The 21,742-nt window shown below is 36.4% G+C and overlaps 1 protein-coding gene across 1 annotated transcript in view; it reads left to right on the forward strand.

Moving 5' to 3' along the window:
- VWA8 (von Willebrand factor A domain containing 8) overlaps positions 1-21,742 on the forward strand; it is a 105,909-nt gene that overhangs the window by 36,486 nt on the left and 47,681 nt on the right. The window contains exons 10-16 of the mRNA XM_059827069.1: positions 178-312; positions 392-469; positions 6,747-6,907; positions 8,108-8,221; positions 17,188-17,356; positions 17,718-17,795; positions 21,071-21,186. Coding sequence (XP_059683052.1) covers positions 178-312; positions 392-469; positions 6,747-6,907; positions 8,108-8,221; positions 17,188-17,356; positions 17,718-17,795; positions 21,071-21,186 — 851 coding nt within the window. The remainder of the gene's footprint in view (positions 1-177; positions 313-391; positions 470-6,746; positions 6,908-8,107; positions 8,222-17,187; positions 17,357-17,717; positions 17,796-21,070; positions 21,187-21,742) is intronic.

Below are 21,742 nucleotides of genomic sequence, written 5' to 3' on the forward strand. Positions count from 1 at the left end.
TATTAGAAATTATACCATTTAACATTTTTTAAGTGGAAGATTTAGGTTTGATGGATGACAGTCATCAGCAAAATATTACAGTGGTTTTGGAGAAGTGTAACCCAGTCCACACAAAGCCTATAGTTATTACCGTATAGCTTATTTAGTGTTTTGATATATGTTTTTTTTTCCTTATAGGTTCCAGCTGGTACTGGGCTGTTAAAAAAGCGTCCTCGATCAGATACTTTCATAAGGACTTCCAGCCATAATCAACTACTGGCAGAAATGATGCAATCTCATATGGTTAAAGATATGTGTTTAATTGGAGGAAAAGTAAGAATTGAAATTTCTTTTCTCCCTCCTTCCCCATGTTCCTTAGAATGTAATCTTGTTCTTATTTTTAACTTTTTAGGGCTGTGGCAAAACAGTTATTGCTAAGGAGTTCGCTGATATACTGGGATACAGCATAGAACCTATCATGCTGTACCAGGTACGTAAACTCTCTGCTGATGATCATGCTTTAAATATGATCCAAAATATAATACACAGACGTTGATTCTTTGTGTATATTCTCTCTCTCTCTCTCTTTCAGTGATTTTAAAAGCTGCAGCTATGTTCATATATAGCTGCAGCTTTTAAAATCACTGATAATCATCAACACGGGTTAAAATAAAAAGGGTAGCAAAGATTTCAAAGATAGCAAAGTTTTCTGATTATTAAAGAGCATTTTTTATTTTCTCTGTTAGCATGCTCATCTAAAATCTCTTCTTATTGCAGGTCTAAACAGAGGGGGTACTGTGCGGCGATATAGATAGTACAATGTTATTACATATAAACTAGCCCTGATACTGCTTTCCTTCGAATTTATTGACTTCATTGTGAATGTGAAAGAGAGGTAATCTAAACAAAATCTAAGGAGAATCATTTAACACGGTGGTCTTTCTCCTAGCCACAGAGAATTGACAACTCATTCTGTGATTTGGCATGACTGAGTGTCATAAAGAAAACTGTGGCTTTTGTGTCTTCTCCTTTTTGGTTTTTTTTTTTTTCCCTTTTGAAGTATGTTTCCTGCCTTTAGGTCAGAGTAGTGACCACTTGTAATTCATGCATGTTGAATGGCTCCGGAAGACCTTTTGTCTTTCCTTTTTTTTGTTTGTCCATATGCTATTTAATCTTATAATGGAATTCTCCATTGTTAACAATATTTTTTTATTATTCTGAAAGATAGTTTCTTTGTCATATTGAGAATACATAATGGGTTTTATGTTTCTGGGGAATTTTTGTGAAGTTATTTCTCATGTTCCATAGGCTTGATCTTTCTTCTGGTTGGTTTGTTTGTTTTTTTTTTTAATGTGCTGCTTCTGTCAAGATTGCCTAATATCTTCTTACATGTTTATTTCTTCTGGTGCCTAACACATGGAATTTTAATCAATGTTATAGATTTTGTGCCTTTTCTTTTTTCACATTTCTGTTTAGTCTGACAATTACGGTTGTGGTGGGACTGTGTTGCAGTAGAGATTAGAAGATAAGGTTCCATGTTCAAAAATGTTGCATCCTAGAAATATAAAATGACGGCTGGTGTTCAAATGTAATATATACATATTACATTCAATTAATATTAACGTCATTATTCATAGGTGCTATAACAAACAGACAGTAATCTTCTTCCGCTCTTAGCCTAATTGTTGCTAATTTATTTATGTTGTGTCTTAGTACAGATGTGGCTTTAAAGATAAATCTGGGTGGAGAAGTGTGCATTAACACTGTTTGTGAGACGCACAGGCAGCTGATGTAGTTGCCTTAGAATGGCAGTCATGGGGTAAAACGACAAGAAGGCAGAAATGGAGAAGTCTTAAGGGCATCCATGGGCTTTCAAGGTGGTGGCAAGGAGCTTGTTGTACCTGCATTTTCCATGAGTTGGAGGAAGAAAGTTACAGTAACTGAAAAAGTAAGGGCAGAGTGAATGTGTTTACAAAGTAAAATGTAAAGTTAGTATTTAAAAAGATTAACATAGAAGTAGTAGTAATGGTTCCAGGAAGGTTGGACATGCAGAATAATAAGGGAATGAAGGTTTTGAAGCTGTCAGTTATCTTGGAGTATGGTAAACATGGCGCAGTGGAGCTGCTGTACATTTAGGGTTTTTTCCTGTGATTTCATCGGGATAGTGCTTCAGGCTTTCTCATAGCACTACAGCTTTTTGCAAACCCCAAGCTTTGTCATGCTTAACAGTGATCACCTATAGCTAGTGCTCACTCAGTACATGTTTGGAAAGAATTGTCAGTCTTAGATCTTGATACAATCTAACCTCATGACATAAACTGAAAAATTACAAGATTAAAAAGTATAATTAATTAAATTGCTAGCTTTTCACAGTAGGGATCACACATGTAAGGTTTTCCCCATAACCTTGAGTAATGAAAATGCTCTCAAATAAAATACAAAGTCAAGACTCTCCCATGACCTTGTGAGTCAAAATACACCAAATATCACAGGTTTTACAGTTGGAGGTGATAATTGGCAATGCTGCAGGGGAACATTAGCATCAGATTTAATGCCCTATGTTGGTCTCTTTCTTCCATCCCTTTGCTTATTTAAATTTTTCCCAGGCAGTGTGGAGACCTCCAAAGGAAGAAATGGCAGTGGCAGCTGATTTGCAAGTGCAATGGCATGTGGGGGGAGAGAGACACTGACAGAAATGGGTGATGAGGTTGAAGGGTTGAAACAGACAAAAAGTGAGAGAAAACAGAGGAATATTGCTGATGATGAAAAAAGCAAGACAGTCCATTTTATGTTTCCCTGCACTGTTAAGATCCTCGCCAGAGAGGATCCCACTGCTTTTCCTTCCCCTTGTGTGGCTTCAGCTGATAAAGGTGCAGACTCTGAAACTGTGTCTGCATATATGGAGTCAGACAGATGACTTATGCTCTTTTCTTATGCTTTAATGTGGCCAGATGTGAGCAGATTTGGGTTCCAAAGCTACATAGCCTCATCAATGCAATGATGTTCATAGTAATATACCTGGGTTCCCGGCAGCGCCTATTACCTTCTGTACAGTGGTATATTAAGATAGGTGTGTAGTTTCTGACCCAGAACTGAGTGTGTCCGGCTAGCTTGAATACTCCTCTCTGCACTTGTCACTGTAAACATATTTTTAAATCATCCTAGGAAAATAACTTTTGCAACCTGACAAACCTGCTTAAGGACAGGCACACCCTAACCCTTGTTTTGTTGCACGCAATGCAGTATTGGGTACTCACCAGCAAAATTAGACAATTACTTGGTTAAAAACATGACCACTGTTTTTCAACATCCTACATTTAGTTAGTACGGCTTCACTGAATAGGAGCAGGAGACTTCCTTTTTGGAGACACATGAGAAGGCCTAACAATGAAATTAGTTACTCAGTAAACATCTTTCTTTCAGAGGGATCTGTAATTCCTACAGAAGTAAAATCTAGGTGAAGGGTTTGAAGTATTTCCTACCGAAGTAAACGTTTCCTTTGGTTTCACCAGGGTTTGATCAAGTTCAAAGGGCAGAGGGGTTTTATAGAGAGGCTTTTTGACGATACCAAACAGTATTGCTAAGACAAATAAATGACTGTGAGCTCGTTGTTCACTATAAATTCCTGTGTAGACAAGACTACATAAGATCCACACATGCATCTGTATGTATAGATATTTCCTATGTACCATGTGTTATGTAATCTCAACAGTTTTTACAGGAAGCAGTGTATAAAAAAATGATTGAATGTACCTGAGCTATGCATCTTCTGATAAATTTTAAGAATGCATTTGGTTTTTCTTAAAATATTGCAGAACAAATGTTAAATGTATTAATTCATACAGTAATTCAGCAATGAAGGCTATGAGAAGTTTGATAATGCTGTAAATTTAGCAGATTTTTCTATTTCGGTTCAAAAAAGTGTCTTTTTGATTTTTTTGAGAGAGACACCATATTGTCCTAAATCCATTTCTAGAATTAAGGAGGCTTTTATTTGTCCTATGGTTCATTTTTATTTTCCAACAACTTCTACAGGCACAAAAATAAGTAGTGGGGCACTTATCCTTGGTCTGAAGCAATAGCACTGTTTTTCTTCAGGGTCTGTGAAAAAATGGATTCTTAGGTTCTTTTCTATATATAATGTTTAATTTTATTTTTAATATTTACTTCATCATTCTTTCCATGTGAAGTTGATTTAAGGGCTTGAATAGTGTGAAAAGGCATAGCTCTTTATATTGATTTCACAGGAAAAAAAACCTCTGAAAGCTTTTATGTTGTGAGATGAGAATCAAATTTACCTAAACCAAGGGTTCCCAGACTTTTTGAGCACATAGATCATCTCTCATACTGACAGTTGGCTCAAAGAACAATTCCTGTCTCATTTGTGATATCTGACATCATTATACGGATTTCTCATTATATGCAATTCCATGTAGGCAAAATGCTGACAAACGAACCTCCTCCTGGTTAGGAAAGGTTTGTTTTTAAGTTGTCTCTTAATGCAGTTAAGCAACAGCAAATAAGGAGCAGCAGCCAGCTAGTTCTTTGTGAACTGTAGTTAGGGAACTTTTGGTTTATATTGTTTAAAATAAAACATTTTCTCCCCCCAGAGTTTCGGGGGGGGGAAAGGCAATATTCAAAGTGGTGTTATAACAGTTTTCCAGCAACTTGCTCCTTTTCTTCCCCTGCAAAAACAGTCTTTTAAGCACATCACTAGTGTTTGTGTACTGTGATGTTTTTTTTTCTAGGATTTCTTTTTTTTTGCATGACCTCATGATTTTTCTTTTCAAATGTCTTCCAATTTTTTATTTGAGAAATGCTGAAAAAATATGAGTCCAAATTGGCATGAAAAGCAGGAAACATAGATTTTTCACCTCATAATTGCCAAGAACATGATTAGCACTGCGAGCCATGAAAAGTGGCTAGGTTGGAGGCTTGTATTGCTATCGCTGCTAAAGGGAGTGGAACAGAAGTTATCCTACTTGTTTTCTCTCCTAAACGTCTTTTTTCCTGTATACGAGATATTTTAGAAAATAAACAACACAATGTAAAAAAACCATAAGTTACAATGACTCTTACAAATTAAAATAAGCATTTTGTTTCACAAGGCAATATAATGTTGCCATTGCTTTGGCAAAATAAGGGGAAAAAAATTTAATTCATATACTTCTATTACCTCCCTTCCAAAGGGATGGATTTTTAGTGTTAAGGTATTATAACACTATATCTCATACATGATATTAAAAATATAAAATTATTAAAAATTGGCTTAGAGTAAATAAATAGAAACAGTAAATCACTGGGCAGGTACTTAGCCATAAAACAAATTCCCTACAGAAACTGCACAGGTGTTAGCGAATGATACTTCTTTTTAATGCATCACTAAAGTGAATTGCATTCACCCATTCAAATTATGATCTAAACATTTTATATTTCAGAAAATATTTTGCAGCAAAATACATTTCTGAGTTTCGCTCCAGAAAATTAATGCATGGTTCTCGAATGTTTGTTGGAAGTAGAGATGGACATTCTATATAGCATACTAGGGTCCTGATCAATTCATACGGTACCTTGTTTCATTCCTCTAGAGGTGAATTGTCAGAGGTGTGTTAGTTGAATATTCAGTTATACAGCATTTACTGGCTACTGAATGCACACGTCTGATGCAAGTCCTAAAAACATTTACATTTTTCTCTGGCTTTAATAAAAATGTTTCACGTTCCAGTTTTAGTCTAATTCATTAATAAAATAGAAAAGAGCAAACACAGCAGGAAAAAACCAGAAATGCAGCAATAAAAATATGGTCTGGTTTTGTGGATTTGAACGTGAGACTTTAAATTATACAAGTGTGGAAGCACTGAAGAAACCAGACTTTGTCCTGTTATTTTAAGGCTTTTAAGGAAATGTAGAAAGAGGAAATGATTCAGGCCATATGACGTAATGTGTTCTATTTTTATTCTTTACAGTTCAAAGGGTTTATAGTTGTGAAAAGGACGTATGCAAAAGCTACAGCTACAATAGAAAATATTTTTCTCATCTGATTTTAGGTTACGTTGTGTTCACAGCACAGCCTGAGGAAGGAATTTCATCTTCCAGGTTGCAAAATGCCTATTACGTCTTTGTTGCTCTAGTGCTTACCTGTTATAATGGAACATCTAAAATATGTATGCTGGAGGATATGCTAGATTTTGCCTTTGGTTTTGATTTATGCCTTAAGTATTATTTTGTGATATGCTATGTACTTTTGATATTTTCCTCTGTTACTGGCTTCTTTCTCACTCTGCCCTTTATTCTCCGGTGCTTTCACTGTGCTTTCCTGCTGAGAGGTGGAATGTCATGCTGGTTTGTGTTCCAGATTAATGATGAAATCTTTGCTCTTTCAGGCGACTTCTTCTATATGAAATAAATTACTCGTTTGTTCCAGGTGTCAGTTGCTGCCCCCTTCTGTACATGAAGCTGTGTACAAGTTGTCATATGTTTGCATTACATTTAAGGGGCGGGGGGGGTGGTGGTGAAAGGCTTTTGTCCTGGTTTCAAGGAGGTGATATTGGCAAGTCTAGAACTTCCAAAAACTATTTAACATAGTGTCTGCGTAGATTCGTGTGTGTATTTCTAATACTCTTTAGAAAAGTGATCGAAGATTTCCTGCTAATCTTTGGGTATATTCTCAGGAAAAACAGAATGCAGTGTTTTAAGGAGAAAGCATGTACTTGTAGATGAAGAAAATAGAGCATAAACATATTCTTCTCATGAATTGATACTTACAGGATATGACAGCTAGAGATTTGCTACAGCAAAGGTATACTCTTCCTAATGGAGACACTGCTTGGAGACCATCGCCACTTGTTACTGCTGCCCTGGAAGGAAAGCTTGTTATTCTTGATGGCATTCATCGAATTAACCCTGGCACTCTAGCTGTACTTCAAAGGTCAGGATGTGAGCACGGATAAGTTGGGTGCACGTGATCTGTTTATTGAGTGCATGCATACTGAGAAATTAAGTTCCTTCTGGTGAATACGACTTTATAACTTCAAGAATACGGTAAAAATCAAGCTGAGCATTGAAGTTTCATAGAATATGTGATGTTCAGTCTTTACATACTTAAAAGCAGAAGCAGTTCTTTCGTGTTCTTTGTAAGTCTATAATAATACAGGAAATTTCAGCTCTTTGTAAATATAGAATGTAAGTCTGAATTGAAGAGTAAGCTAGATTTTACTCTAAACTTATGCAATCTAAAAATTAGTAATATTTGCGCAATGATTTGAAAATGCAAGATGTCAGAAAATGTTTAAAATGCAATGCATTCTGCTTCTAAATAAAATGCAATCATTACAGTTATATGTAAAGGCATATTTTATATTGATTGCAAAGAACTCTTTCTAAACATTATTTCATAATTCAATAAAAAATAAATTAAACTATGCAGAACAGAAGTAGTAATAGCAAATACTATGTTAATAATAATCTATACTGTCAGGTCAAATTTTTCTGCTATTTCATGTGCCTGCATCATACACTGCCTTCTGCAAACTTAAAGGACACCAGCAGCTTTAAAAGCAGGTTGTAGCAAAAACTTTCTGTGCCTTCTTTTATTGTATGTATATGCAGAAGGGCAGAAGAGAGAGTTATGCTTGCTTGGTTTTTCCTTTTTAATCAGTTCAGCTTTGTCTTCTGATTTTTCTTCTGACATATGCATGTGTTATATCTAATCAACTTCTGCATAAAATCAATAAAAACTGGGTCTATATGTTAATCATTAAAGCCAGCTCATATATATTGCTTCAAGAAACAAAACAGAAGTATATTACTTGGTACAAGTATAATAAAATGGCTGGTTTATGCCATTTATGCACACTCTACTGGTGAGACAGAATTTTTTATTTTTCATTTTCTTACCATACCTGTTTAAACTAAGTTGACCAACTGACTATGCCCTGAAACTGTTTCCTCATGCATATTATTTTACCTCCACACCTGGATGCATCTTAAATTGGTAAATTGGTATAACGTTTTCTTTTTACTATGACCCGTGTTGATTGAGGTAGCTTTTAAAAAAAGTGTTAGTTAATGTAAGTATTTTAAAAAGTAGTCAAAGGCTAGATAAAGCTTATTCTTCATTTTCAAACAGACTAATACATGACAGAGAACTGACTCTCTATGACGGCACCAGATTGTTAAGGGAAGATAGATACCAAAACTTGAAAGAAGAATTACAGATTTCAGATGAGAAGCTACAGGAAAGGTAAAGTGTCAGCTGCGACTATAGAATGCAAACAGCATTTTATCTCGTAAAGAGCGTAATCTCCTTTTTTTTCTTTTTTCTTTTTTTTTTTTTTTTTACAAAAACATCATGCAAAATGCTTCCCTATTAAATTGCTACCTTCTAATCACTAAGAGAAACATACTTTAAACGTGAGTTTCCTCATGAGCTTTTTTCTTTTTTGTGGCATGAGAAAATTATATCCTGTTTAGAGTGCTTGAACTAAAAGGAAAACATTCAATGTCCTTTAACAGAAGGAGTTAGAAATTGAAAAGAAATTGTAAGTACATAAAAACATAGATATAAAGGTATATAATATTTTTTTTTTGAACATTTTATTAGGACTGATGGAAAACAAAGCTAAATTGAAGATAAATACAACTTGTTACTTTCTTTTGCCTCATTAGCTAGAAAGCCGGTATTTAATTTACAACTAATATGGGTCAGGAAATCCTAAGGATGGGTTGGGACCCATTATGCTTATTCTTTTTGTTTCTTCACTTCCACTTGTCTGCTAGAAACATTCCACAGATATAAATGTTTTCTAGTCCTCTGATGGCTGTACTTGATACATAGTCAAACACCGCTGACCAATTTTAGTTAATGGGAGGGATATTTTTGAGTGTACGTTAAAACAAATGCAATCTAATATTCAGTAATATATAAGGAGCTAAACATACTGTGATTCTTAAACGGCTCTAACCTCTGAAAAAATAGTTGAAGTTTTGTGTCAGATGTCCGTGCTTATATTTACACTGCAGGGTGTGCGTGTGCCCAAGCTTTGAAGAGGCCTTATTGGTTATAGTAGGGATGCATTCATGATGTGCCACCCTGTTTCTCTCAATTGTCTCGCTGAATACAATTTTTTTTTTTCTTTGACCTCCTTCGTAGTCACCCTTTAGAAAAGCTGTTTTTCTTTTGCTGCCTGGTTGTTTTGTTATTTCTGGTTCCCTTTTGATCCAAAATACTGCGTTTAAAAAAAAAAAAACAAAACCAAAACCAAACAAACAAAAACCCCCAACAAAACAAAACAAACTTCATTTTAAGTCTTCCATAGCATTTATTTTGATTTTTTTTTTTTTTTTGTAAGTATGGTGTAATCTAAGCCTACTTGTTGCAAATTGTATCCATGGTGCTGAGGCCAGACACCCAGCTAGATGGGTATTTCCTGCATGTTTTATTTGAGTGAAGAACTATGTATGAGGGAAGTGTTCTGTTTATCGGGATTTTAAGCCCAGACTTTGAAAAGAGAAGAAAAAAGCTCCAAGGATCCATCTTGGATGGTATCCCAACTTTGCATTGGACTTTGTACTTTAAAATACATCTAATCATTGTGTGAGTCTCCTTCTCCCTGCTTTGTGTTCATGGTCTTGTCCAAGGTGCTTTCAGGCAGAATGGCAGTAGCTGTGCTGTTTTGCTTACTGCATGGTACCCTTTAGTTCATGCCAATATACTCCAAAAACCTGGAAAATTCATCATACATTCATTTTCAGTACTGCCCCTCTTCCTGGATCAAATCTCTCTTGCAAGAATAGAGCTTTACATCAGGACTCCATGTCTCCCTGTTTGTTCTAACTATGGCTGTTTTGACTCCCTTATAACCTTCATTACTTGCTAGACCATGACAACTGTCCAAGCTGTCTTCTTTAATGACTGTTCTGCAGATCCATCTTCTTACTGTGCCACCTTGTACACACTTTCCTTCCCTTTGGTATCATTGAGTAACCCTTTGGTTCCACTGTGCAGTGCTAATTGTGCATTGCTCTTGACTACTTGGGAGGCTCCAAAAGTCTTTTTTTGGCTTTCTTTGGAAGGCTGTCCCCCTTTCCTTCAGATCACAACGTACTGCTTTTACCTAGCCACCTTAATATTTTGCAACATAGTGTATTGCAAACTGCTAAGCTCTAAATTACCTACTTGACTGATAGTGAGCGTTCACCCCCTAATCCACAAATGAAGGGTGTCTGTTGTCTTAGACAGGAATACATTTCTGATTAGTACTTGATATTAAACAAACAAAAGAACACTGTGTAGGCATTCTTGCATCAGGAAGCTCAGTGTGACCATTTAGCACCATCTTGGATACAGATGAAAATTCTTGATACTGAATTAGCTGAAGTCTGTTGTACTGAGAATCCCACCTTCTTCTAGGGGAAATGTTCAATCTGGCCCCTGTTCAACTTTCTTCTGTACTGACTTATTCAAAGGTAAAGTAATGCAAACATGTATCTGCTTCTTTAGTTTTGGCTATGGGCTTCTTTGGCATCACTGAACCACTCCTCTGTAGAGAGGGCACTGTTCTTGTCAGCCCTTGAGGTACTGAAGGTGTTCCAGGACCTCATCCTTGTTTTGGTTTTGGTCCCTTACATATTCTGAAAATATCACTACCTTTCACTGCCTCCAGGATGCGATGTCAATAGTTGCTCTTTGATTCCAGGACTGCATTCCTCCCTGCTACTAGTTCTTTTCAGCAGCAGTTACCTGTCACTGCAAGCTTCAGTACCTTCCAGTGTTGTAGAATGGCTGTACGGATTAGCCCTTCTCTCCAGACACCTTCTCATCAAATGATGTCTAGGGTACTGGCAGCTAGTTTAATCTCAGACTAAGAAAACATGATGGTGCTAACCATCCCTCATTTGCCTGCAAAAGATTGCCTTGTGGAGATGTTATATGGATTATGTTGTACCTTAAATTTATTAACAGATTGGCTGGGCAAATTCTTACTAACAATGCATGATTGGGAGACGCTTTCTATATTGATGAGAAATGGTGTCGCTTTTGCTGTGCATCAATGACTGTGGCTAGTGGCCTTAGCTGTATTTCTGACGTTAGAGTAAGACAAAAAGAGAGCTTTACTTGTCCTGATTTACTGGATTTGGCTAAAGTAATTTCAGTACAGTTGCTCTTTGACAGGCCTGCAGAATGTACGCTGTCATTCCCCGTTCTGCTGCGACTCAATCTGGGATGTTTGCTGGGTGACACATTAAGATGACTTTTCCAATAAGGAAGTTCCCTGTGGAAGGTGGTTTCAAGTTCAGTTTGAATCAGGGGAATATTCTGACCTAACCCCCACCCCCCCCACCCCCCCCCCCCAAAAAATCTCACTCATTCAGTCTGAGGCTTTGATTCTCATTTGTATATTGGGAATCAATGTACATATTTTAAATATGGTATCTAGAATATATACTGTGCAGTTAAACTAACTTTTTATTTTGTTATTAACCTTTTTATTATCTACCTTATCTCATGTACTAATGTAGCTCTTATGAGAAACAGTGGAAGAGGAAAAAACTTCCTGAGAGGCACATCAGTGATTCAGTGGAAGTGCATAACGGAGTTTTAAATGTCTAAGCAGTCAGGTAGGACCTAAATGAAGTAGCTGAAAATAGTCATAAACAGAGGAGATATAAGATCAAGAGAAAAAGGAGTATTTCTAAAAGACTAGAATTTGAAAGAAGGAACCCAAAATCTTTGTCGGGAAATCATTAGATTAGGAGAGGGCAGGGCAATCTTCAGGACTTCAGAAAAAGCAATAGCTGGAGACTGGAAGCCAGCTGTGATAGAGAAGAACCGATACCATACTGCCATATGTAAGAGAAACTGAGAACATGGAGTACATACTTCTTCCCCCCATCCCCCTCCCTATTTGGGTCAGCTTTGCTGTACATGAGTGTTCTTGATTGTCGTGACTATTGTAGTATAGTTTGCAGTTTCTGTCTTCTGTGCTACTTCTAATCATTCCTAAATACAAAACAACTCACTGTCGCTCTCTGTTCCCTTAATCTAAGACTCACTAATGAGGTGGCCAGATGATGTTGTAAGTTACATAAATACAAGTATGTCTTTCATAATGGAAAAGAACAACTGATAATGCTTTTTAGTAGACTACTTGGACTCAGTACTTTGTGAATGGAATTTTAAGACAGAATTTCCATTTAAATCTATTTTAGAAAAAAGGAGTACTATTCCTAACCAATAGGCCAAAACTCTGTAAACATTTTTTTTTTTAGTCTGTGTTTGTAAAAGGATTTGACACACTTAAAGATTTTTCCCATTTCTAAGAAGAGAAAAAATTGAGATATTAATGGAGAATTTTTAAGGGATCCCTTCTTCAGACAAGCAAGACACACTTTGTACTAAGCTTTCATGCTCCTGTATGAAAATATTTGATAGTAAAAAAAAAAGAATATTTTTTCACAGTTCTAGTGCCTTTAATTTTTAGTGCTTTAAAAGTAGTAATACTCATATGTGTAGTAGAATAGAAAGGAGAATACTGCACAGTCCATCACTTAATTTCCAACCCTGATAAGTCAAGGTTTTGGGTTTTTTTAAATAAAGGGATGGTATTTCAGATCATGCTATGGTCTAAAGAAATCACATGCCTCTGTATACGAATGTAAACAGTATTACAGTAGAGAATGTGACCGTGCTTAAACCATGGCAGTGTTATTAGCAATGCTGGACAAAGATGAAAGTATTGTTTGGTTTTCAGATAATTTTCAAGTTTTGCAGATTAAAACACTATTATTGCTAAACTATATTTTTGGGCAACTTCATTAAAAAGTTTTATTACAGAATCAGAATCACAGAATCACTAAGGTTGGAAAAGACCTGTAAGATCATCAAGTCCAACCATTATAAAAAAAACCCAAAAAACAAAAAAACCCACACAATAAACCAACCAAACACCACCAAAACAAAAACCAAAAGAAAGCACACCACCCACACACAAAAAACCACCCACACCACACAGCACCATTACCTTTGTAAGAGCTAATAGAATATATTCTTATTTTAAATTATGTTAATTATTGTCATTGAGTTATATGTTCGCTATTAGTTCATTACATTTCTACATCTGTTGTGTCTACTAGCATTTTTTGAGAAGGGCTTCAGACTGGTGGGCACAATAGCTCTTTCAGGACTGACAAGTGCAAGCGGTGTGTTTGTGACATTTTGGGATGCTCCTTGACCTCCTGAAAGCCTGTAAGCTACAACGTAACCAGCAGTGAGCACAGAGTACTTTTTCCTCTCTTCTTTCTTGTGCCAGTTTGGCTGTGGAGTTAAGTTAGCAAACAGTCACAGTAAGATGACATTTGCTGATTTGAGGAAACTTAAGTATTTTTGTTTATGAGTTTGAGGAGAAGAAAAAAAAAAAGCTGCCCTTCAGAAAGTGACAGATGGTCCTTAAAGTTCTTTTACACAGAAGGAAATAATAGCTGCTGATTCCTTAGTCATTTAATGATTGTATGATTCATTTTCCTTAACAGGTTCAGAGCTTAAGAGAAAGTGCGTTCAAGTACTCTGCATAGTCAAGATTTCTGCATACGATTTCTTCTGTGGTCATCCATTACTTCACTAAGACAGATACTGTAAAGGTAGCACACAGCCTTCACAAGATGAGCAGTGAAGTGCTGGTTTGTCTTACAATGCAATATATTAACCTGTTTGTGTGGGTTTTGCCCCCACAACACAGACACACACACACAGAGATGATAAGTCCTTGGTGTGGTGAACAGAAAGGCAGCTATTACAGGAAAAATCTAGAAGTAGGTATATATTAGGATTGTTCAAAAGCTAAAAGAAGTAGCTCATAATGCATGGGTGGTTTTAATGCCCTGAAGACAGTGGATTATTTTCTATGCGATTGGGTTGAAAGGGAACACACAGTAGATGAGACAAATGTAAAATGTGGCAGGGAGTGAATTTAGCAAGCAACAAAAGTTTTTAATTGCTTACGTTTTCTAGCTTTTGCTTCATTTTTTGTTGTGAGGTTTTTTGTCAAGTGAATTTTCAGATAATCTGTTCATTTTAGACTGTGGTGAAACGTAAGAAAAACAACAAGAAAACAACAATCATTGTGGTCCTAGAATTATAACAATTGCCAACTCATAAAATCATTCTTATTTTGACAGAAAGTGAGATTTATTAAGTCATGTTACAGGAAGAGACGACCAAAAATAGTTTGGTTTTGCGAGGTGACATTAGGAATGCCGTTCTGCATGTTGTTTTGGTTTTTTTTTTTTGTTAGGAGACGCTTCAGTTGCTCAGAACTATGTATCAATAACAAGAAAATCTTTCCCTAAAATCACCCTGAACAGACTGTGTTCTGATCTTCCTCTCAAGAGCAGTGGTGTTAATCCTTGGTTGGAATTAAACACTGATGTCAAAAGAAGTACATGCATATTATTAGGAGAGTGCTCTGCTATCTGTGTTGTCAGTAAACATTTAATAGAGAGGATAGAGACTTTTTGTATTAATCAACTAACACAAAATCTTCCCACTGTGTTTGAGGCTCATTAATTTAAAAGGTGTCAAGTTTTTAACAAGATACACTTACTTGGCCTTCATCTGCAAAGAACACAAGATGTCAAGGATTTCTTTTTTATAAAATACGGTTTCACGTAGGAGCTCCATATTATATTCCTTTAAAGACTTGATCTGTAATACGGTGGAACAACTTTGAAGCTCTTCAGTTGCGCTGGTGGAAGCTGGGAACTTTCAGAGCATTGTAGGATTGAGTCATTGTGGCATTTGTTTTAATAACACACTTAGCCTGACATTTTCAACATAGCAAACATCAGTCCAAACAATAGGCTTTTGAAGTAGCCAAATGTTTTCTTCATGTTTACAAACTGGAAACCTACAGCAGTGATGTTGCGATATGTCCAAGTCTAGAGAGTACATCAGTGACTTTAACTGTTATCACCAAGTTAGCTTGCCCTGACTTTGCATCGCCTCTCCTCCCACTTCTCCCCATGCCCTCCCTGGCTGTCCCCACTATGCCCTTTGAGTTAGGCAGTGAGGTGGAGATGGTACAAGAGAAATGTGTTCCCTTTACTAGGGAAAGCTGACTGCTGCTTGTGTTCTCTTATGGTATTGCAGAAAGACCAGAATTGGTCCTTTGAATTTGGTGGGTTTCTGGAGGAGGGTTGTTTTCAGTAAAGGAGGGGAAGGTGAGTCTGGAAGTGTATGTGTTTATCCTAGCTAGGAAACATTTTCTTCTATAATAAGGTTGGCTAATGTTCCCTGACCTTCTTTTATGCTTAGTGACAGTGACATTCCCATTGGTTCCTCTTTCATGTGATGTTTTCAGACATCTATTTCTATTTTTATCAATCAGGGAGTAGCTTCTAGGCTTATGACTTTCAGCTGAGAGTAACTCATGCCACCCCCTGTGTTTGCTTTGATACAAGAGACTGTTTGCTATAACCACTCTGTTGTATCACAGGTTTATTGTTGTGATGAACAGATGAGCCAACTATGCAGTGGATTTGTTAATTTATTTTTAATGGTCCTAGTCTGTCTTCAAATTTTCTTGCTTATGTCATTGTTTCCCCCCTTAGTTTAACCAGGAAGAATACTTACCTCCAAGTGTTCTGATTTCAAATGTAGTAATCTATATGGAAAATAAGATGATAATAGGCATATCTAGCAATATAAGCTGTCTAATTAATTTTCACTTGCTTTTTCCAAATTAATGTCTTCTATTTTAATAAGAGTACTGTGAAATTAACTGTTGAAAACAGGCCCTCCTTGCACAATTTGACTGGCTTTTGTATCTGACTTGTTACTCCATTATTTCTGCTGCTTCTAGGGATGATCATGCAATTGTGCTGATTGATGAGTACCAATAAATTCCCAGTCCAAAGAAGTGATAATATTACGTAGATAAAGGAGACAAAAGATGTGAAGAATGGAAAGATACCAAAAACTGAAGTAGTGGTCTTCTACTGCCCTAATACACGCGTCTAGAAGTTGTATATTTAAGTTTGTGTTGATCACAGTAATCTCCCATTATTTTCAATGGAATCAAATAGGCAGGTATCTAAGAGACTGTTAGTCACGAAATCCTGTAGTGTGAACTAGGGGACACTGACTGAAGCTAGCAGATCAGTTCAATAAAGATTTTTTAAAAAAAATAATAATAAAAGTAACTTTTACAACCATGAACAGTGCATGTTCATGCACTGAAGTTGTGGAGGCAGATAGGATGAAGAAGTTCAGAAGTTCGGAAGGGGTTTAGACAAATTTGTGGGTAAACAGACATTAAAGCAAATGGAGATCTACCCTCCAGTGTCCTCCGAAGATATGATTGTGGGTGCAGGGAGAGTATGAGGGGAACAGACTACTGATAGTGGCCAGGCTTATGTGCTTTCCCCAAGGATTATCTCCAGCTGTTGTAATCAGAGACAGAACATGTAGCGAGATGGGTAGATTGAACGACCCAGTAGGGCATTTCTTAAGTTATTTTAAATCTTAATCTGCCATTGGAGGGACCTGTCTATCCATGCTGACTCCAAAATAAGCCAAGGGTGAGGTGACTGGTTTGGTCTTTGAAGTACAACTTTCAGGCGTGTTATGAAGTTAGGCATATTAATCCCACCCCAAGAGTCTAGGTGATTTTCCAAGGGCAACAAAGAGCAGCCGTAAGGGGACTGTTCCTAAAGTGTTACTAAATCCAGCTCTTCATGGTATCTAGGCCAATCTCTACAGTGTCACCCTTTCTGTCAGTAACTGAGTAAAAGAAGTTACTCTACTGCAGCTCTGGTAGATCTTGTTCTCTCCCTGATTTGCCTGTGAGGCGCCCTACTTTAGGTAAAGCACTTGTAAAAGTCTATCAGGTAAGTGAGATGTGTCCATTTCAGACATACAAAGCAGTAGACAGTAGCTTAGTTGCTGGTATTTGTTCATCTTGAGGCATGCAGGTCCTGTTGCAGATGAGAAGAGGAGACTTGGGTATCCTTCTGAGCATAAAAAATTAGTAAAATGTATAAAATTATGCAGTCTTTTGTCTTTTTTAAAAAAAAATGCATTGCAAATGATATAAATAGACTGTGATATGGCTCAGTACAATAATTTCATTCCTTTTTTCATCTATTGTAAAAATTAATTTTATATTCACTGCTTAAACCAGGTAATGCATTTTTTAAAACTTTGTTTTGCAGGTCTATCTTTCCTATCCACCCCTCTTTCAGAATAGTGGTCTTAGCTGAACCTCCTGTCATTGGAAGTAGTACCCAACAATGGCTGGGTCCAGAGTTTCTGACACTGTTTCTTTTTCATAATGTTCGATCTTTAAGCAAGAGTGAAGAAATTCAAGTTATTAAAGACATGGTAAGTACGTTCAATATTTTAGGCACTTACTGACTATCGCTTACTGAGCATGATTATTTCCTACATAAAAAATATTTTGCTATTCCACTCCCTACTTCAGCATAGCATAAACAAGTCTTCATTTTCAAAGCCTATCAAAGCATCCTGTCTGCTTATCTTTTAATGGTATTGATATAAATTAGCATTCTTATTGTGATATTAAATGATGCTGTAATAGAAAAATGTTCTTTGTCAAAACTGTATTCCTTTTTGGTTGACATAAAGCAACCACAGCAACTGTATGCTCATTGCATCTGGGTGTAGCTGTATATGGAACTTGCATATCTTGCAGTAAGATTAATATTGTTTTTCTTTCAAGTAGATTCCAAATGTACCCAGTGTTGTTGTGGAGCAGTTGTTGTCATTAACACACAAGCTTCGGGAGACGAATGATGCCACGGTGAGCCCTTTTTCTTTCTTCTTTATTTTTTTTTTTTAATTTACTTTCTCCTACTGTGACTTTGTTTTAACAAAGGCTGGGTGAAGCATGCTAAACTTCAGTATTATTTCAAAGGCTGCCTGATTGGAAAACCAGCCCCAGAAAATTATTGCTGGCAATTACTGCACTGCATACTGACTGTAAACTTTTTTGATTTATGATGTACATTTTTAGAATCTGCATAAGTAAAGCTTTTAGGAAATTGCCCGAATCCCAGAGAAGTCAGGCATGGTGTTGGTGGTGGGTTTAGATACATGGCTCACAGTGAAACATGCTTGAGGTGCCTTTTGAATACATATGGATATTATCATGTGCATCCAAATATTTTTTTGATTATTATGCTTCAGTCATTGGAACTTTGATAGCTGAAATTATTGGGGCTTTTTGGGCAATGGGAACTACCTAGCCATTATAAAATGCCAATGGGCAACAGCAAAGACTGAAAAAAGGGAAAACTCCAGAACTCCTGGCTGTGTTATTGCTACCGTCTATTCTATTAAAGCAGTCTTGTCAAAAAAAATAAGTTCTGCTGACATAGTAACCACAAAATTTTTAAAAAAGATACAGTCAAATCATGCTGAAAAGAAAGAGAAATTATTGCTATGGCAACTAAAGCATTGGATGTTTTTAATGTAACTAAAATGTAAAACATTTTTAGTGGAATCCAGCAGTTTAACTGAGATGCAAATGTAATGTTCTCCTTAGTTTTCATGATTTTAACATGGGTAGTATTTTTTACAGTATTACTATTTAAGAAGCTGAGAGAGGCTGTTATGCTCTTCTGAGCCTGAAAAAAATAGGTAAAAAGCTTGACTTTTAGGTACACCTTTTGGGACAGTGTTATTATTATTATGTGTTTAGCTTCCTACACCTAGTGTATAAATGTATTGGTTTTGACATGGAGACATACCATGCCTGAACAGAGCATTATAAAAATCCTTTCCAAATATGTGGATGTCTATAGCATCGTGAAATATCTAAATGAAGTATATGATGTTGGATAAGAAGTGAGTCACAGTACGGATCAAGGGAGAATTCTTGTAGATCAGCAGTGACATGAGACATGTTGGGAATAGCAAGCCTGTGCAGAGAGCCGAAATGTGTGCCTTAGGTATATCAGGCTATTTATAGAGTTGCCTAAGTAAGTAAGCCTCTGCCAGAGAATATCCTGAAATATTAACCATTGTTTGAAGTGATTTTGTTAACAATAGAAGAATACCTGTAGAATATTTGGCCTGTGGGCGTTGTCTGCGTCATCGTAATTGTTTGCTTGATTTACAATAGAATCTAGAGACCACAATCAAGATCCTGCTGAATTAGATGCCTTGTAGATCTTTGTAATAAAGATTGTCACTAACCCAATTTTGAGTTGACAGTTGTTCAATATAAAATATTTAAAAAAAAAAAAAAAGTTAAGAGAAAAGAGGAAATTTTGTTCCCAGAAATTTAACTGCCAGTTGCAAATATTCAGAAGATGTGATACAGCTTTTCCTCTGTGGGTCTGTCCTCTGTGCTTATTTATTCACTGCAGGATTTGATGCTACAGATAATTTAGACTTTTAAATGCCCATGTCCTTAGAGATTGGACATATCAAGGTGGTATACACTACCTCAGTTACTGTGCCCAGCTGCCATTCTCCATCAGTACAGTCCCGTAGGTTGTGACTTAGGAGGATTGCTTACCTTATTATACTTGGAAACCTTTCAGCTATTTAAGATACTTTTGGAAATAGAGTATCATCTCCAAAGGCAGCAAGGATGCTGGCTAGTGAGCAGGGATAACAAGGATAGAGCACTTACCTCTCTCCCTTGCCCATGCTTCACACATGGCTGAGTAGGTCTTGAAATAACACTCAAAATGCCATCATTTACATCACAGTGTCCATAATGCTGGGTGGTAAACTACAGTGGTTCAGAAGATGCTTCACAATCTTCCATTAATGAATATAGGAGGAGCAGGAGTAGTAATCTTTGCAGTTATCCCAATCTAAATCATTCTTGCTAAGAGCTACACTAAAAAATGCTTTCTCAGCATTCAAGAAAAGTTTTGTACAATTTCATAGAACTGATTTTTTTAAAAAAAAAAAGTTTTTTTTTAAAAAAAGTTAATGCCTGTTTGTCAAAACTGCAGCTTTCCATGGGAAAGAATTGGTGTTAAGACATTTCTCATGCTTAAAAATGACTAAGAGGGGAAAAAAAGGCTCTGAAATTTATGAAGTGTTGCTTTTCTGTTTTGTTTTTTTTTTTCCCCCCCCAGATGGCAAATTTCAGGGTTTTTTTTTTCCAATTGAAACAGCATAATATATTAAGATAATTTTGATGCAGTTAGAAATCGTTTATATGAACCAAACCAAAAGGTTTTGAAATTACCTAATTAAAATATTTCACTTGACCCAGGCAAAGCATGGTGTGACTTATCAGATCACGCTCATTGTTGTGTGTTTCCTGCTAAAATAAGGAACTTACTTGTATTAAGATACCTTCATCCGGTAGATATAGTTGTAGAATGATTTCTTTCTCAGTCTTTATAGCTCTCTTTAAATAAATGGTCACTTGTTTTGGGGTTTTGTTTGTTTTTAAAATTTTGCTGTATTTGTTTGAGGTCTGCCTTCCCAGGCGTTGAATCATTTTTGTAACTCTTTGCTGAATCATGTCCAGTTTTTAGCATTTACTTTAACATGTGGACAAGAGAAAAGGACACAGTGTTCCAGTAATGGCCTGCCCAGAAGGCGTGTGCAGAGGCGATACAATCTCCTTACTGCTGCCCAGTGTTGTCTTGTTTATACAACCAAGAATCCTGCCAGACCCTTTTGCCAGAGCATTACATGTGGAGCTCAGTTTGTGAAGAGCAGATGAGTTTTTAGGACATTGATACTTTTACAGTGGCTAACCTCCTTGTTATTGTTAATGTTGTTTAGTGTAAGGCTTTATATATCAAATAAAATTCAGTTATCAGCACATTTTTCTTCCTGTCGCTTATCAAGTGAAATTGTAAGGCTAATCTTTCGATGACATCATGATTTCCATGGCAGTGAATTACTGCAACAAATACAGAATTACAAGCTTGCAGATTAAAAAACACAAGCTGCTGTAGGAGGCAGAAAGCACCTATGAATTAGGAGAAAAGTTGAAATAATTCCTTTTGGATTACTTTTTTCTTCTGACTTGTTCATTTTAAATCCTTGAGATCCAGTCCCAGAGATCAAATAATTAAACTACTTTGTATTTTTTGACAGGCACAGTCACTGGCTTCATCTTTATCTACTCGACAACTATTGCGAATTTGTCGTCGACTGTCACAACATCCAGATGAAAGCCTTTACTATGCTGTTAATAAAGCCTGCCTTTCCAGGTAGAAATGCTAGTTTTGGTGGAAGTTCAAGAGCTTCTTGGTCAGTTGTTAACATGCACGATAGCTTTTAATGCGTTTTAGTAGATAATACAATTGCTCTCTTGCTCCTTAAAGTCTGTCATTTCTTTAGAAGTATTTCTGTGGTATTCTCAAACCTAGGAGGTAAGTAGAAATGACTTTGTACTCTTTTCTCAGTTTTATGAAGATATTTCATTACGTTATATAAATTGGGTCACCATTATCAGCATTACTTCACTGTCTCAAAACACTCAAAGTGGAGTTATATTGATGTCTAGTATGACTAGATGTTTGGTAGAGGCTTAGTTTCAGCTCTAAAAGCTGTATCTAGAAAAGTTACTAACATCTAGGGTTTTTTGTTTGTGGTTTTTTTTTTTTTTCTTCCAAAAGCAAGCAAATTGTAATTATCAAAAGTTTGGAAAACTGAAAGGGCCTAGTTTTGGAGACCTCAGAGCTTACTCTTTCTCCTTGGAACCTGGGGTCCAAGTGAACTGAGTCAAGAGAAAAGGTATTTCCAAAATGCATTGTTTCTATTGTA

This window comes from Gavia stellata, chromosome 1 (assembly GCF_030936135.1).
Source record: "Gavia stellata isolate bGavSte3 chromosome 1, bGavSte3.hap2, whole genome shotgun sequence".
Lineage (NCBI taxonomy): Eukaryota > Metazoa > Chordata > Aves > Gaviiformes > Gaviidae > Gavia > Gavia stellata.